The sequence below is a fragment of the Triticum dicoccoides genome, chromosome 2A (assembly GCF_002162155.2).
Source record: "Triticum dicoccoides isolate Atlit2015 ecotype Zavitan chromosome 2A, WEW_v2.0, whole genome shotgun sequence".
Classification (NCBI taxonomy): Eukaryota; Viridiplantae; Streptophyta; class Magnoliopsida; order Poales; family Poaceae; genus Triticum; species Triticum dicoccoides.
This window is the reverse complement of record NC_041382.1, coordinates 732,446,513-732,463,248: the sequence shown is the minus strand read 5'-3', so window position 1 is coordinate 732,463,248 and position 16,736 is coordinate 732,446,513. Positions and strand designations below refer to the sequence as shown.

Here is a 16,736-nt window from a genome sequence, read left to right as displayed (position 1 = left end):
TCCTCAAATATTTCTATGAGAATTATGAATACAATTATGAAATTAATGCACTTATTAAGAAAGTCTCCGCTGTCCAAGAAGAGACTAATATTTGCAGGAATCTATGGAAGAAGAAGTTGATGACACTGTGAGCTCATTGGATGAAAAAGATGAGGAGGAGAGCGAAGAACAAAAGGAGGAAGAGCGGATTGATCACCTGTGCCCACCTTCTAATGAGAGTAACTCTTCAACTCATACATTGTTTAATTCCCCTTCGTGCTTACCGAAGGATGATTGCTATGATGACTGTTATGATCCCTATGATTCTTTTGAAATATCCCTGTTTGATGATGCTTGCTATGCTTATGGCTAAGATGCCAATATGAATTATGCTTATGGAGATGAACTTGCTATAGTTCCTTATATTAAACATGAAATTGTTGCTATTGCACCCACGCATGATAGTCATATTATCTTTTTGAATTCTCCCGATTATACTATATCGGAGAAGTTTGCACTTATTAAGGATTATATTGATGGGTTGCCTTTTACCGTTGCACATGATGATTTCGATAAATATAATATGCATGTGCTTGCTGCTCCTACTTGCAATTATTATGAGAGAGGAACTATATCTCCACCTCTCTATGTTTCCAATATGATAAAATTGCAAGAAACTGTTTATACTATGCATTGGCCTTTACTAGGTGTGCATGAATTGTTCTTTTATGACATGCCGATGCATAGGAAGAGAGTTAGACTTCGTCATTTCTTGATATATGTTGCTTTGTGCTCACTACTAAATTACAAATCATTGTTAATTAAAATTGGCTTTGATATACCTTGGGATCCCGGTGGATTCACTACTTGAGCACTATATGCCTAGCTTAATGGCTTTAAAGAAAGCGCTGCCAGGGAGACAACCCGGAAGTTTTAGAGAGTCATTTAGTTCTATTGAGTGCTTTCATATATTTTAAAAACAACAAAAATAAAGAGGGGAACCCAAAACTTTTTCAAAAAGGAAAGTGAAAGTGAGAAAGACAAGCATTGTTGAAGTGGGAGAGCTCCTTGAACTTTGTTCATGCTCACGGCAACTTTGTGAATCTTGATTACAGAAAATTTTCAATAAAAATAATTATCCCCTTGTACAATTTCATTGTATTATAAAAATAATGTGCCAAGGTTTGTCTTTAGGATGTTTACATTTGCTTGATGGTTTGTACGGTGCAGGACAGAATCTTTGGCTGTAGTGCACGATTTTACATTTTTAGCTGGAACGTCGAATGGTTCTGATTATTTTTGCACTGTCTTCCTATACAAATTTTTTATTTTTCCTAATTTTGGTAGAATTTTTCAAGTATCAGAAGTATGGTGAATGTTCAGATTGCTACAGACTGTTCTGTTTTAGACAGATTCTGTTTTTGATGCATAGTTTGCTTGTTTTGATGAAACTATCAATTTATATCAGTGGATTAAGCCATGAAAAAGTTATACTACAGTAGACACAATGCAAAAACAAAATATGAATTGGTTTGCAACAGTACTTATAGTGGTGATTTGCTTTATTATACTAACGAATCTTACCGAGTTTTCTGTTGAAGTTTTGTGTGGATGAAGTGTTCGATGATCGAGAAGGTCTCGATGTGAGAAGAAGGAAGAGAGGCAAGAGCTCAAGCTTGGGGATTCCCGAGGCACCCCAAGTAAATATTCAAGGAGACTCAAGCGTCTAAGCTTGGGGATGCTGGGGAGGCATCCCCTCTTTCTTTAACAAATATCGGTATGTTTTCGGATTCGTTTCGTTCATGCGATATGTGCAAGTCTTGGAGCGTCTTTTGCATTTAGGTTTTTATTTTTATTTTTATGCACCATGCTGGTATGAGATAGTCCTTGGTTGATTTATATAATGCTCTTTTCACTTCACTTATATCTTTTGAGTATGGCTTTATAGAATGCTTCATGTGCTTCACTTATATCATTTGAAGTCTGGATTGCCTGTTTCTCTTTACATAGACAACCTCCATTTGTAGAATGCTCTTTTGCTTCACTTATATTTGTTAGAGCACGGGCATATCTTTTGTAGAAAGAATTAAACTCTCGTGCTTCACTTATATCTATTTAGAGAGATGACAGGAATTGGTCATTCACATGGTTAGTCATAAAATCCTACATAAAACTTGTAGATCACTGAATATGATGTGTTTGATTCCTTGCAATAGTTTTGCGATATAAAGATGGTGATATTAGAGTCATGCTAGTCGAGTAATTGTGAAATTGAGAAATACTTGTATTAAGGTTTGTGATTCCCGTAGCATGCCCGTATGGTGAATCGTTATGTAACGAAGTCGGAGCATGATTTATTTATTGATTGTCTTCGTTATGAGTGGCGGTCGGGGACAGGCGATGGTATTTTCCTACCAATCTATCCCCCTAGGAGCATGCGCGTAGTACTTTGTTTCGATGACTAATAGATTTTTGCAGTAAGTATGTGAGTTCTTTATGACTAATGTTGAGTCCATGGATTATACGCACTCTCACCCTTCCACCACTGCTAGCCTCTCTAGTACTGCGCAACTTTCGCTGGTACCATAAACCCACCATATACCTTCCTCAAAACAGCCACCATACCTACCTATTATGGCATTTCCATAGCCATTCCGAGATATATTGCCATGCAACTTCCATCATCATATACATGACTTGAGCATTCATTGTCATATTTGCTTTGCATGATCGTAAGATAGCTAGCATGATGTTTTCATGGCTTGTCCGTTTTTTGATATCATTGCTACGCTAGATCATTACACATCCCGGTACACCGCCGGAGGCATTCATATAGAGTCATATCTTTGTTCTAGATATCGAGTTGTAATATCGAGTTGTAAGTAAATAAAAGTGTGATGATCATCATTATTGGAGCATTGCCCCAGTGAGGAAAGGATGATGGAGACTATGATTCCCCCACAAGTCGGGATGAGACTCCGGACGAAAAAAAATAAAAAAAATAAAAAAAAGAAAGGCCAAAAAAAAGAGAAGTCCCAAAAAAAGAAAACAAAAAAAATGAGAGAAAAAGAGAGAAGGGGCAATGTTACTATCCTTTTACCACACTTGTGCTTCAAAGTAGCACCATGTTCTTCATATAGAGAGTCTCTTGAGTTATCACTTTCATATACTAGTGGGAATTTTCATTATAGAACTTGGCTTGTATATTCCGATGATGGGCTTCCTCAAATGCCCGAGGTCTTCATGAGCAAGCAAGTTGGATGTACACCCACTTAGTTTCAGTTAGAGCTTTCATACACTTATAGCTCTAGTGCATCCGTTGCATGGCAATCCCTACTCACTCACATTGATATCTATTGATGGGCATCTCCATAGACCGTTAGTACGCTTAGTTGATGTGAGACTATCTTCTCCTTTTTGTCTTCTCCACAACCACCATTCTATTCCACCTATAGTGCTATGTCCATGGCTCACGCTCATGTATTGCGTGAAAGTTGAAAAGGTTTGAGAACATCAAAAGTATGAAACAATTGCTTGGCTTGTCATCGGGGTTGTGCATGATGTGAATATTTTGTGTGGTGAAGATGGAGCATAGCAGACTATATGATTTTGTAGGGATAACTTTCTGTGACCATGTTATTTTGAAAAGACATGATTGCTTCATTAGTAGGCTTGAAATATTATTTTCTTTATGTCAAAAGATAGATTATTGCTTTGAATCACTCGTGTCTTAATATTCATGCCATGATTAGACATATGATCAAGATTATGCTAGGTAGCATTCCACATCAAAAATTATCTTTTTTATCATTTACCTACTCGAGGACGAGCAGGAATTAAGCTTGGGGATGCTGATACGTCTCCGTCGTATCTATAATTTTTGATTGTTCCATGCCAATATTATTCAACTTTGATATACTTTTTGGCAACTTTTTATATTATTTTTGGGACTAACATATTGATCCAGTGCCCAGTGCCAGTTCCTGTCTGTTGCATGTTTTTAGTTTCGCAGAATATCCATATCAAACGGAGTCCAAACGGGATAAAAACGTACGGAGCTTATTTTTGGAAAATATGGAAAATTCAGAAGGAAAATCAATGCGAACCAGTGCCCGAGGTGGTCATGAGGCAGGGGGTTCCCCCTCTTAGGGCGCGCCCCCTACCCTCCTAAGCCCACCGTAAGGCGGTTGACGCTCTTCTTTTTCCACAATAAAGCTAATATTCAGAAAGAAAAAATCACGGCGAAGGTTTTAGGTCAATCGGAGTTACGGATCTCCATATATATACGAAACGGTGAAACAGAGCCAGGGGAGAACGCAGAACCAGAGAGAAACAGAGAGATAGATCCAATCTCGGAGGGGCTCTCGCCCCTCCCATGCCATGGAGGCCAAGGACCAGAGGGGAAACCCTTCTCCCATCTAGGGAGGAGGTCAAGGTAGAAGAGGAAGAAGGGGGCCCCTCTCCCCCTCTCCTCCGGTGGCGCCGGAACACCGCTGTGGCCATCATCATCATCACCGCGATCTTCACCAACACCTCCGCCATCTTCACCAACATCTCCATCACCTTCCCCCCTCTATCTACAGCGGTCCACTCTCCCGCAACCCACTGTACCCTCTACTTGAACATGGTGCTTTATGCTTCATATTATTATCCAATGATGTGTTGCCATCCTATGATGTCTGAGTAGATTTTCGTTGTCCTATCGGTGGTTGATGAATTGCTATGATTGATTTAATTTGCTTGTGGTTATGTTGTTGTCCTTTGGTGCCCATCATATGAGCGCACGCGTGGATCACACCATAGGGTTAGTTGTATGTTGATAGGACTATGTATTGGAGGGCAAGAGTGACAGAAGCTTCAACCTAGCATAGAAATTGATGCATACGGGATTGAAGGGGGATCAATATATCTTAATGCTATGGTTGGGTTTTACCTTAATGAATATTAGTAGTTGCGGATGCTTGCTAATAGTTCCAATCATAAGTGCATAGAATTCCAAGTAAGGGATGACATGCTAGCAGTGGCCTCTCCCACATAATACTTGCTATCGGTCTAGGGAAGTAGTCAATTGCTTAAGGGACAATTTCGCAACTCCTACCACCACTTTTCCACACTCGCTATATTTACTTTAGTTGCTTCTTTACCTTAACAGCCCCTAGTTTTATTTTTGTGCTCTTTACTTTCTTGCAAGCGTTTCCGAAAACACCTACAAAGTACTTGTAGTTTCATACTTGTTCTAGGTAAAGCGAACGTCAAGCGTGCGTAGAGTTGTATCGGTGGTCGATAGAACTTGAGGGAATATTTGTTCTACCTTTAGCTCCTCGTTGGGTTCGACACTCTTACTTATTGAAAACTGTTGCGATCCCCTATACTTGTGGGTTATCACTAATGATGATGATCATGTAACTTCAGATCAAGTTACTATCGGACCTCGTAGGTAAACCAGAGTGAGATCCGCACCAGAGTGGTACGGTAATCCTGTTCTGGATGTCATGTTACTTCACCATGACGAACCTACAAACTACGAGGAAGCGATGATGAGCCCAGATTCCGTGAAATGGCTTGAGGCCATGAGATCTGAGATGGGATCCATGTATGAGAACAAAGTATGGACTTTGATCGACTTGCTCGATGATCGGTGAGTCATCAAGAATAAATGGATCTTCAAGAGGAAGACGGACGATGATAGTAGTGTTACTATCTACAAAGCTCGAATTATCGCAAAATGTTTTCGACAAGTTCAAAGTGTTGACTATGATGAGATTTTCTCACTCGTATCGATGCTTAAAAGTCTGTCCGAATCATGTTAGCAGTTGCCGCATTTTATGAAATCTGGCAAATGGATGTCAAAACTGTATTCCTTCATGGATTTCTTAAAGAAAAGTTGTATATGATGCAACCAGAAGGTTTTGTCGATCCTAAAAGGTGCTAACAAAGTGAGCAAGGTTCAGGGATCCATCTATGGACTGGTGCAAGCATCTCGGAGTTGGAATATATGCTTTGATAAAGTGATCAAAGCATATGGTTTTATACAGACTTACGGTGAAGTCTGTATTTACAAGAAAGTGAGTGGGAGCACTACAGCATTTCTGATAAGTATATGTGAATAGCATATTGTTGATCAGAAATAATGTAGAATTTTCTGAAAAGCATAATGGAGTGTTTGAAAAGAGTTTTTCAAAGAAAGACCTCGATGAAGCTGCTTACACATTGAGCATCGAGATCTATAGAGATAGATCAAGACGCTTGATAAGTTTTTTCAATGAGTACATACCTTGACAAGATTTTGAAGTAGTTCAAAATGGAATAGTCAAAGAAGGAGTTCTTGCCTGTGTTGCAAGGTGTGAAGTTGAGTAAATACTCGAAACCCGACCACAACAGAAAATAGAAAGAGAATGAAAAGTCATTCCCTATGCCTCAGTCATAGGTTCTAAAAAATATGTTATGCTGCTTACCAGTCATATTGTATACCTTAGTATCATTCTGGCAAGGGAGTACAATAGTGATCTAAGAGTAGATCACTGGACAGCGGCAAAATTATCCTTAGAGGACTAAGGAAATATTTCTCGGTTATGGAGGTGATAAAAGAGTTCGTCGTAAAGAGTTACGTCGATGCAAGCTTTTACATGGATCTAGATGACTCTAAGTCTCGATCTGGATACATATTGAAAGTGGGAGCAATTAGCTAGAGTAGCTCCGTGCATAGCATTGTAGACATATATATTTGCAAAATACATATGGCTCTGAATGTGGCCGACCCGTTGACTAAATTTCTCTCACAAGAAAAACATGATCACTCTTTGGGTGTTAATCACATAGCGATGTGAATTAGATTATTGACTCTAGTAAACCCTTTGGGTGTTAGTCACATGGAGATGTGAACTAATCACATAAAGATGTGAACTATTGGTGTTAAATCACATGACGATGTGAACTAGATTATTGACTCTAGTGCAAGTGGGAGACTGAAGGAAATATGCCCTAGAGGCAATACTAAAGTTATTATTTATTTCCTTATATCATGATAAATATTTATTATTCATGCTAGAATTGTATTAAACCGGAAACATAATACATGTGTGAATACATAGACAAACAGAGTGTCACTAGTATGCCTCTACTTGACTAGCTCGTTAATCAAAGATGGTTGTGTTTTCTAACCATAGACATGAGTTGTCATTTGATAAACGGGATCACATAATTAGGAGAATGATGTGATTGACTTGACTCATTCCGTTAGCTTAGCACTTGATCGTTCAGCATGTTGCTATTGCTTTCTTCATGACTTATACATGTTCCTTTGACTATGAGATTATGCAACTCCCGTTTACCGGAGGAACACTTTGTGTGCTACCAAACGTCACAACGTAACTGGGTGATTACTAAAGGTGCTCTACAGGTGTCTCCGAAGGTACTTGTTGAGTTGGCATATTTCGAGATTAGGATTTGTCACTCCGATTGTCGGAGAGGTATCTTTGGGCCCACTCGGTAATGCACATCACTATAAGCCTTGCAAGCATTGTAACTAATGAGTTGTTGCGGGATGATGTATTACGGAACGAGTAAAGAGACTTACCGGTAACGAGATTGAACTAGGTATTGAGATACCGACGATCGAATCGCGGGCAAGTAACATACCGATGACAAAGGGAACAACGTATGTTGTTATGCGGTTTGACCGATAAAGATCTTCGTAGAATATGTGGGAGCCAATATGAGCATCCAGGTTCCGCTATTGGTTATTGACCGGAGACGTGTCTCGGTCATGTCTACATAGTTCTCGAACCCGTAGGGTCCGCACGCTTAAAGTTTGGTGACGATCAGTATTATGAGTTTATGTGTTTTGATGTACCGAAGGTAGTTCTGAGTCCCGGATGAGATCGGGGACATGACAAGGAGTCTCGAAATGGTCGAGACGTAAAGGTCGATATATTGAACGACTATATTCAGACATCGGAAAGGTTCCGAGTGATTCGGGTATTTTTCGGAGTACCGAAGAGTTACGGGAATTCGTCGGAGAGGTCAATGGGCCTTCATGGGCCTTAGTGGAAAGAGAAGGTGCGCCCCCTAGGCCCAAACCGAATTGGTTTATGGCTTTGGGGGCCGACCCCCTCTTTCCTTCTCCCCTACTCCTCTTTCCTTCCCCTCCTAGTTGGACTAGGAAAGGGGGAACCTACTCCTAGTAGGAGTAGGATTCCCCCCTTGTTGCGCATCCTATGAGGCCGCCGGCCCCCTCCCCTTGCTCCTTTATATACGGGGGCAGGGGGCACCCTAGGACACAACAATTGATCATTGATCTCTTAGCCGTGTGCGGTGCCCCCCTCCACCATAATCCACATCGATCATATCGTAGCGGTGCTTACGCGAAGCCCTGCGTCGGTAGCATCATCATCACCGTCACCACGCCGTTGTGCTGACGAAACTCTCCTGTGAAGATTTGCTAGATCGGAGCTCGCGGGACATCATCGAGTTGAACGTGTGCAGAACTCGGAGGTGCCGTGCGTTCGGTACTTGGATCGGTCGGATCGTGAAGACGTACGATTACATCAACCGCGTTGTGCTAACGCTTTCGCATTCGGTCTACGAGGGTACGTGGACACACTCTCCCCTCTCGTTTCTATGCATCACCATGATCCTGTGTGTGTGCGTAGGAATTTTTTTGAAATTACTGCGTTCCCCAACAATGTCAACATATATAGATGCCAACTAAGAGAAGTCAATGTATGATCAAGCTTGATGTTCCTTGCCCGACGGGTTTGTCATAGCCGTACAATGTCTTGTGTAGCTTTCATACCTTGTGCTCTTCTCCTTTTTCGATGTACCCTGGTGGTTGCTTCACATATAATTCTTTCTATAATTCACTAGTCAAAAACCCAGATTCCACATCCATGTGATGTAGCCTCCATGAATCTTGAACGGCGAGAGCTATAACTAGCCTCACTGATTCGATCTTTGCAACTGGATTAAACACTTATTCGAATGGAAAGTACTTGGTGGGCTCCTCTACTGGTGTATCTAACCGTGGCCTCATCTGGGTAGCCATAGGGAAGTACCCGGTTGTGCCGTCGAGGTCGGGCCTATGCCAACAAAATCCTTGTTTGAAGGTCTATGTTTAATTACGCTTTGACTAATTTTGCTCTTTGGTTCACATGATTTCTAAATGCGCGAACGGGAAAAAAACATAATAAAAAGAGATCATAGCATGAAATATGTATGGTCATTCATTTTGCACATAAAAAACATAGGATTATTACATGAGGTGGAGTGGATGGAATTTTTCTATGAAACCTAGTACAAACGAATCCTATGGATTGCAATCCAACAAATCAAACAACCCACATTGAAAAACTTACTAAGGATTAGAATTCTCCACAATTCCTTTGCAAATCATTTGAATCAAAGAGGCCATTGTTCGAGGAGGATAACATAAAATTTTCAAACTAAATGTGCATTATCTGATTATAATGGCTGGTACTCTAAGTGGTCAGGTGTACTTATATAGTTGCAATGGTTGGTGCTCTAAGAGAGCATTGTTCATCCTAGCGGGCACTACATTGCCTGTGTGTAACTCTAAGACAGGCAGACAGACGTGTATATTTCACCTCTTGTGGGCTTACACCCTTGCTTGGTTTAATACAACAAACCCAAAAATGTGGCAACCTAGTAATTGCTTTTGGAGCTTTGGCTCTACCAACTAATGGGATGCAAAATATTTTTTGGAACTGCAAAATCTTCTGAAAAACTACGTATGTAAAAACTGCAATATTGGGTAGAAAAAACTAATTTTAGTAGAAAATCAGAGTTTTGCAATCTGTGCAATACCAAAACATTAATGCTATAGTAGCACCGCTCTTTTTCCAAGACACTAATGGAAACTTTTTTTGACAAAATTTTGCAGTAGCACAGGTAATTCCCACACACACATATGTGAGAAATTATTTCAAATTATTTTAACTTTATGTTCTCAATGTTTTTAGAATAAGATATCTAGGTATCGGAACCAAAATTCCTCTAAAACATGACAATGAAAGTATTAATTCTATGGCAATCTTTCGCTCTTGCTCGACACAGATAATAGTGACCTAATTCATGATATAAACATTCTAGATATATATGTCAATTATATATGCATGATAAAAAACAAATTTTGGCACGCGTATATGGAGAAATCTCATTAAATCATCAGCGTTACTTACTGCAGACTGTTTTGTTAACACTATAGTTTTTTCAGTGCAACAATATATACTGAAGTTGGCCATGCCCCTGCGGTTTTTTGGAGGCTGGCCAGGAGAAAATTAGATAGACCAGGGAGATATATACTTAGTACAAATCTTATATGTGATTTGATTAGGCCTAGATATATACTGGTGTTCATACAGAAAAAAAGATCCATAAGTGCACCATGTTGATCAGCCTACATTATTTTGTTTATTAAACTTTCGTCTTGTATTCATATTAACTGAATGGAAAGTTGATGCTAGCAAAAGAGTACAGCTAATGGCTTGGCCGAGGTCCGCCGTGTATCGAGGATCTCTTGCCTCGCGATTGTAACCCTATACCTTTGGAATAAAACTCTTCTATCAGCGCAAAAAAAAAAAGAGTACAGCTAATCTTCAAGTGGGCCAGTTATGAGCTGGTGCACTTCAAGATGCCATTAGCTGTTCATTTGAGTACCATTTTTGGTGATGTGAATGATTTATAGCCATCTTATATGGCTAATTTGTGGTCCAATGCAAGATATTGGACAATGACTTCTCAAGCGAGATGCACACACGCATGCAGCTAGTCGTGTCAAAAAGTGGGGATTCAGGCAAAGCCTTTGTCACATGAATATTTAATTGACAGCAACAGGGCAATGTCAATTTTGAAAACAATGTGAAATATAATACTAACATACTATCAGAAAAAAACAGTGTATTGTTATAGGTAAGTGGAAATAATCATATGTAAGTGGAAACTATAAAACTCTTTTGCACAAAATAAGCTCAACATATATACTAATAGGTATAAACTCAAAGAAGTGCCACACATAGAGGAAATTGCATGCAATTGAGATATGTGGAATAGTGCATACTCACACATGCATATATATTTTCCTGACTATATAGTGACTCCAGCGTTCTGTATTTTTTTTACCATGAGTTAAGCTAGATGTTCGGTGTATAAGTATCAGATGAGAAGACATGCAGCCTAATTACTTTCCTTTGTGTGAACTGAAACATGCAAAAGAAGCAATATCAAGCCTTTGAGATTCGTATCCCCCATAAAGAAAGCACGCATGGAACGCATGCATGTGTCTGAAGACAACTAAGAACACGGCAAAAAAAGAAGCAAACAGAGAAGACCAGCATCAAGTACACACACGGAATACTCCGGTGGCACCTAAAAAGGAACAGGTATAAGTTGGTAGTTGAGAGAGAGAGAAGATGATTTCAAAGGGAACTCAAAAAACAAAGGGAGGCACTTTAATCAAAAGATGCTAGCCGCCGATGGAGAGAATGTCTTAGGTCCCTTTGTCTACAAGTTATGTCTTCTCCAGCTCAAAGATTATCAAACCCCTATCTTCCATAGATTGTGGATCCCACTTTCTCAAGTTTGGGAGGAGCTTGGAAAATAAACACTCCACCATACAACCTAAGCATAACCACCCCTCAAGCACCCTAATCACAGGGCAAAAGGCAGCTAGCTATATATCTAGCTAGAGCATCATCCAGCTATGCATGGTTGCACGTGCAGGGAACTACCTTTTGATTCTAGAGCAATCAACATATGAGTCTAGCTAGCTCAACAGCAATATACAATCTGTCACATGCATCAGGATGGAAGGAAACATTGCTATGCTTTCATGCATGGAACTGCATGTGTAGGCATGCATGGTAAAGTTCCCCTAATTAATTACCCTGTTCACCAATCAAAATTCACAGATAGACCTACAAGAGAGAAAGTAACAGAAAGGGAAGAGTACAGACATGCCTCATAACCTACACATCTATAGCTTCAAGATGTATAGCACCCACATGACATGGTATCATATCATATATGTGTTTGTAGTTCAATCAAGAACATATTATGCATGGATCAATTTGCTAATTAACCCAACAACACTGCACTAGTATAGACATATGTAAATCCATATCGATCGATTATCTCTTTATATGTTACAATTAATTACCTTTGTATTTTCCTTGGTGTGGTTCCAATGTGTCCCCAACCTATACAAATGCATACTACACCCAATCTTTTCTCACCTACTAATAATTCACCCTGCCAGCAGCTCAACATATATACTCCACCAGTCTTCCCTCCACCTCCACCGTACCTAACTCTCCCCTGCCGGCCGGTGATCCTCTATATTGATCATGCGCGATCGATGCATTGACCAATCTCATGTCACATGAACAAGAGATCCACCGATCGATATCATGGAACCCTATGATTTCGATCGACGGTGCAGGAAGAAGTAATAATTTAGAATTACTCGATCGACCGGAGGATGCATGATGATGATGACGATGATGGACTGGATGGATCATTGGCAGGAGAAGAGGTCGGCGAGGCCCTGCATGAGCTGCACCTGCGCGCGGAGGCAGCGGACGTAGTCGGCGGTCTCCTCCAGCAGGCTGCAGTACTCCATCCCGGCGCCGCCGGGGACGAGCCGCCGCAGCGCGTCGCTCCTCGCCGGCTCCCCCGCCTGCCGCGCCGGAGGGGCCGGAGGGACCAGCGCCGCACGAGCAGCCGCCGACGATGGCTGCCCGACAACAGGAGCGAGGGCGACGCTTGCTGGTGCTGCCGCTGCCGGTCCGGCGACGACGCGCCTCCGGACGAGCACCGCGGCCCGCCTCGACGTCTCCGCCCTGGATCTGCGCGCGCGCGCCTGGGCCTGGAGCAGCAGTGCGCGGCTCCATGCGCGGCGGGGCCCGGTGGCCCGCGCCATGGAGGAGTAGGCAGCGCGGCGGATGGTGCGCGTGCGGCGCCTCGCCGGGCCGGCCGCGCCGTGGATCCGGGACAGCGCGCGCAGGAAGTGGAACGCCAGCATGCGCTTCGTCGGCGCCGACGCCGACGCCACGGCGGCCGATGGTACGCTGGCAACGACGTGGTTAGGGTTTGAGCTCTCCGTCGCGCCCTTGGCGTCCATCAAACGACGCGTCCACCCAAAATCCTCTCCTCACCTCAACTGACCACACCTCGCAGAGCGAGAGAAGGAGGAGGAGGAGGAGAGGGCGACGAGAGAAAGAGAGAGGAAAGGCGGGAGGCGTACGCGGAGGGCGCGGGCGCGTGGCTTAAAAGGCAGGAGGGGCGCTCGTGGGGGAGGAGATTGGGTGGGGGAGAGAGAGAGGAAGAAGAAGGTGAGGAAGATTTGGTGTCTGACACAAAGCGGGGAGAGCAACGGGGCCGGGCTGCCGCTGCTGCCTTTGTGCTGTTGTGATGGTGGAGAGAGAGCCCGAGAAACACGGCTCTGACACAAAATGTCCTGGGAGGATCCGGTGCGTGTCTTATAATACCCAGTTGACAACCAGGGACAAAGCCAATGAGTGTGTGCACATTTCTCAAAGAAATGGAAGAAATAATTGGCGTACATGCATGTGTAGAGAGAGGGAGAGAGAGGGGTGCATGTGATTGAGTCGAGTGTGGTGGTTACCAGGAAAGCTAGATTAATTTGCAGTAGGCACAGGGCAGGGCAGGGAATGCTATGAAGAAGAGCCAGTGAACAACTCTCCTAGAGGGCGAGCGGCGAGCCCATGCATGTGATGCGTGAGCTAAATGGGTGCGTCGTGCGGGATATGGCGGGATACAGGAACAACTCCGGTCGGACGGCGGTCGGAGGCGCATGTGACCTCCATCAGCTCGCATGCATGCGTCTGCTCCGGATGGGCAGGTAACTAATGCCTTGGTGCATGCATCGGCAGCAACTAACCAGGCCGGACGCCAATTAATATCGTGAAGCAAGAGATGAACCTCCGCCGATGCAAATCAACGAGGGAGCAAGGTGAGCTAACCATGTGCAGGCTCCTTTTTTTGTCTGGTGAAAGGACCGTAGGCCATACATTAGATCAAAAAAATTCCGTACAAATATAAGAAATTACACGTAAGTTCTTAAATAAGTCAGCACCCTCTTCCCTTTGCATCCGTCGGCGGTGCACCATGAGCAAACCTGGTTGCCGTCTCTAGGTCTTCGTCTTAGCAGAGCAATCTTGTTGAAACGCAGGAGCTGGAAGAAGCAACGGCCAAGAAGCAGGGACATACTTAGAGAGAAAATGACCCGGTGTCCCAATGTTAAAACAACTCATATTTTTCATCTAAAGATAGGGTGTCACAAACTAAACTTAAAGTGAAAATTACAACGACAAAGATGCCCTGTGCACCCGGGTACCCTGCGGAGAGTCATCGATGTAGACAAAACGGCGTCGGTGATCATGATGTGGACAAATCACCATAATAGAGAAGCTGAAACCGAGGAGGCATGAAAGATAGTCCCACCTCTTGCCAGACAGAGGAGGAAGACACAAACCTCGCACCCTTCATCATAAGGAGGAGGAATGGGAGAAAAATGCATGAAGACATCATTCCCTTTGTAGGGCAATGCCGATGACCTAGTCAAAACGAAGCCAAAACGAGGCCCCATATCTTGCCCTAACTAATGATTCACATGTTCTCCATCAATGCAAAATGTCATCGTCGGAATGAGGACGAGAGAGGAAAACCTTATCCCCCATTGCCGATAAGGCAATCGCCTCACTACCACCATCATCAACACACTTAAAGTTAACCCTAACTAAAGTTAGGGCAACCAGAAACTACAAGACGACCCAGATCGGGGTACCTCACCTTGCCGCCACCGAAACACACCCAAAGGCGAGGGGAAACCGGCAGCAGCCTAAGGAGGAACCCTAGTCACATGTGTTCTCATGTGAGGAGGGCATACCTGTTAGGTTCATGAGATTGACTCGCGCATTGTGCATGTTGTGTTTGTATGTGTCATGTACATAAAGGACTATCAACACTTGTCGGAGTTATATTTTTTCATGTGAAATATTTCATGAAACTTGTAAATCCCAATATTATCCCCTACTTGTGATATTGTGACTGTTTTCATCCAAATTTTAAAAAAAATCTTGCCACATGTTACCCACTGGCTTGTGACATCGACAATCTTAACCGATTTTTTTTTGTAGGTAACTCATTTGTTATTTCTACCAACTAAAAGCTTGACCTGCTAGTTAAAACCGACATGGCAACTAACTGGATGGACTTCTCAGACGCGTGCTCATTTAGAGTCATACCAAATCATGTGAAATTCTACGAAATCATGTCGATGTCGCAACTAACGGTAGCGGGGCCACGTCGTCACAAAATTCCAGTTATATATAAAGGGCATGTAAAAGGTGAAAAACAAAATAACATGGCGAAGATCGTCTCCCTACCTTATCCTTTGCCTTTTGGTCGTGGAAACTGGTGTACTTGGCCGTCACTTTTCCGTTTCAGCACCAGCGGCACGTTGCCATCGGCATCATCGTCGTCGCATCAGAAAAGGCATTAACCAACCCGTTAATTAAACCGCCGATCCGGCCGGCCGGCCGGAGCCGCATGCGTGTAAGCAAAGTAAACGATCATGTTCATAATGATGATATATGTATGAACGTCTGCATCTGTACCGTATTTAATAAAGCCATGGATTGAGTAACAGGATGCCTTCCAAACTCCCGTCTCCAACATGGCAACATGCAGCAGCTAGCTAACACGCACCGTATACGCGCATACGTGCGTATATCATCGGCACTAATGTCTAATGACCGTCCGACGTAGAGTATGTATGCATGATCAGTGGATGGCATCACCAAATCTTCCTTGTCGAGGAGCTGCCTGCACTGCGCTGCACTGCACATGTCGCGTGCACTTTGGTGCGTGCGGCGGATGGATATGTAGATAGCTAATGGCTAAAGCTAGGCTAGGCTACGGTGTAGGGGTAACATGGGACGGGATGGGAGCCGCGATTCGTTTCGTCTCCGTTGGTCGCAACGCAACGCAACGGCGCCTTCACAGCCGGCCCCGACGAGACGTCAGGAGAGAGAAACATGGACGGGAATCAAGTTGGGGGTGATGGCGGTGGCGTACGTGCGTGCGTGGTGGGTGGTGGGGCCAGGTGCCGCGAACCACCACATGAGCGCACATGGGGGTGGCCTGCCCCACGGCTCGGCTGGAGGCGATATATTTTTCGGTCTAGACCGGAGAGAGAGAAAACGCTGCGAATTTCGTGGCCACCGCCCGATCGACTGCACCGTATTCTCTTTCGTCTCCACACAAGTACGCGTACGTGCGTCGCACAGCCGCCCGCTCATCGTGGTCGCGCTCATAAATTCCGCCCCTTTTCGTCTCTCGTCACCCGGCCGGCCGGTCAAGATTCGATCGGTTCCCAATCGTTTGGTGGTGCCGATTAGGCGTCAGACTAGACAGAGATGGGAGGCGTATTTCGTTTGACCTACAGCTACGCATGTGTAGTTATTCAAGTGTGGTGCTGTTAGGGTTGACGCGTACGCGCAGCCGTCGTACGTATTGCATTATTACTTTTCATTTTTTTTTTGCTTGGACTTTGGAGAGAGCTAGCGCACATGCGCGTGAGACGGACGACGCACATTGATTAGCAAGCTGCTAATATGATCAATCGATCCACAATCCGGTGCACCGTTTGGTCGGACGTCTAAACCGAGCCCAGCTGTCAGCCTCGGCGCCCCACGAGCGCCTGCTTGCGACCGGCCGAC

At 43.6% G+C, this 16,736-nt stretch overlaps 1 protein-coding gene across 1 annotated transcript; it reads right to left on the bottom strand.

The window, feature by feature from the left end:
• Positions 1-12,021: 12,021 nt before the first annotated feature.
• On the bottom strand, positions 12,022-13,433 carry LOC119356738 (transcription factor IBH1-like). Its single transcript, XM_037623717.1, has one exon. The coding sequence runs from the start codon at positions 13,112-13,114 to the stop codon at positions 12,509-12,511; it is 606 nt and encodes a 201-aa protein (XP_037479614.1). The 5' UTR covers positions 13,115-13,433; the 3' UTR covers positions 12,022-12,508.
• Between the last annotated feature and the right edge of the window lie 3,303 nt (positions 13,434-16,736).

Excerpts from the sequence above, each read along its gene's own strand:
- LOC119356738 (XM_037623717.1), bottom strand. The coding sequence starts at position 13,114 with ATGGACGCCAAGGGCGCGACGGAGAGCTCAAACCCTAACCACGTCGTT.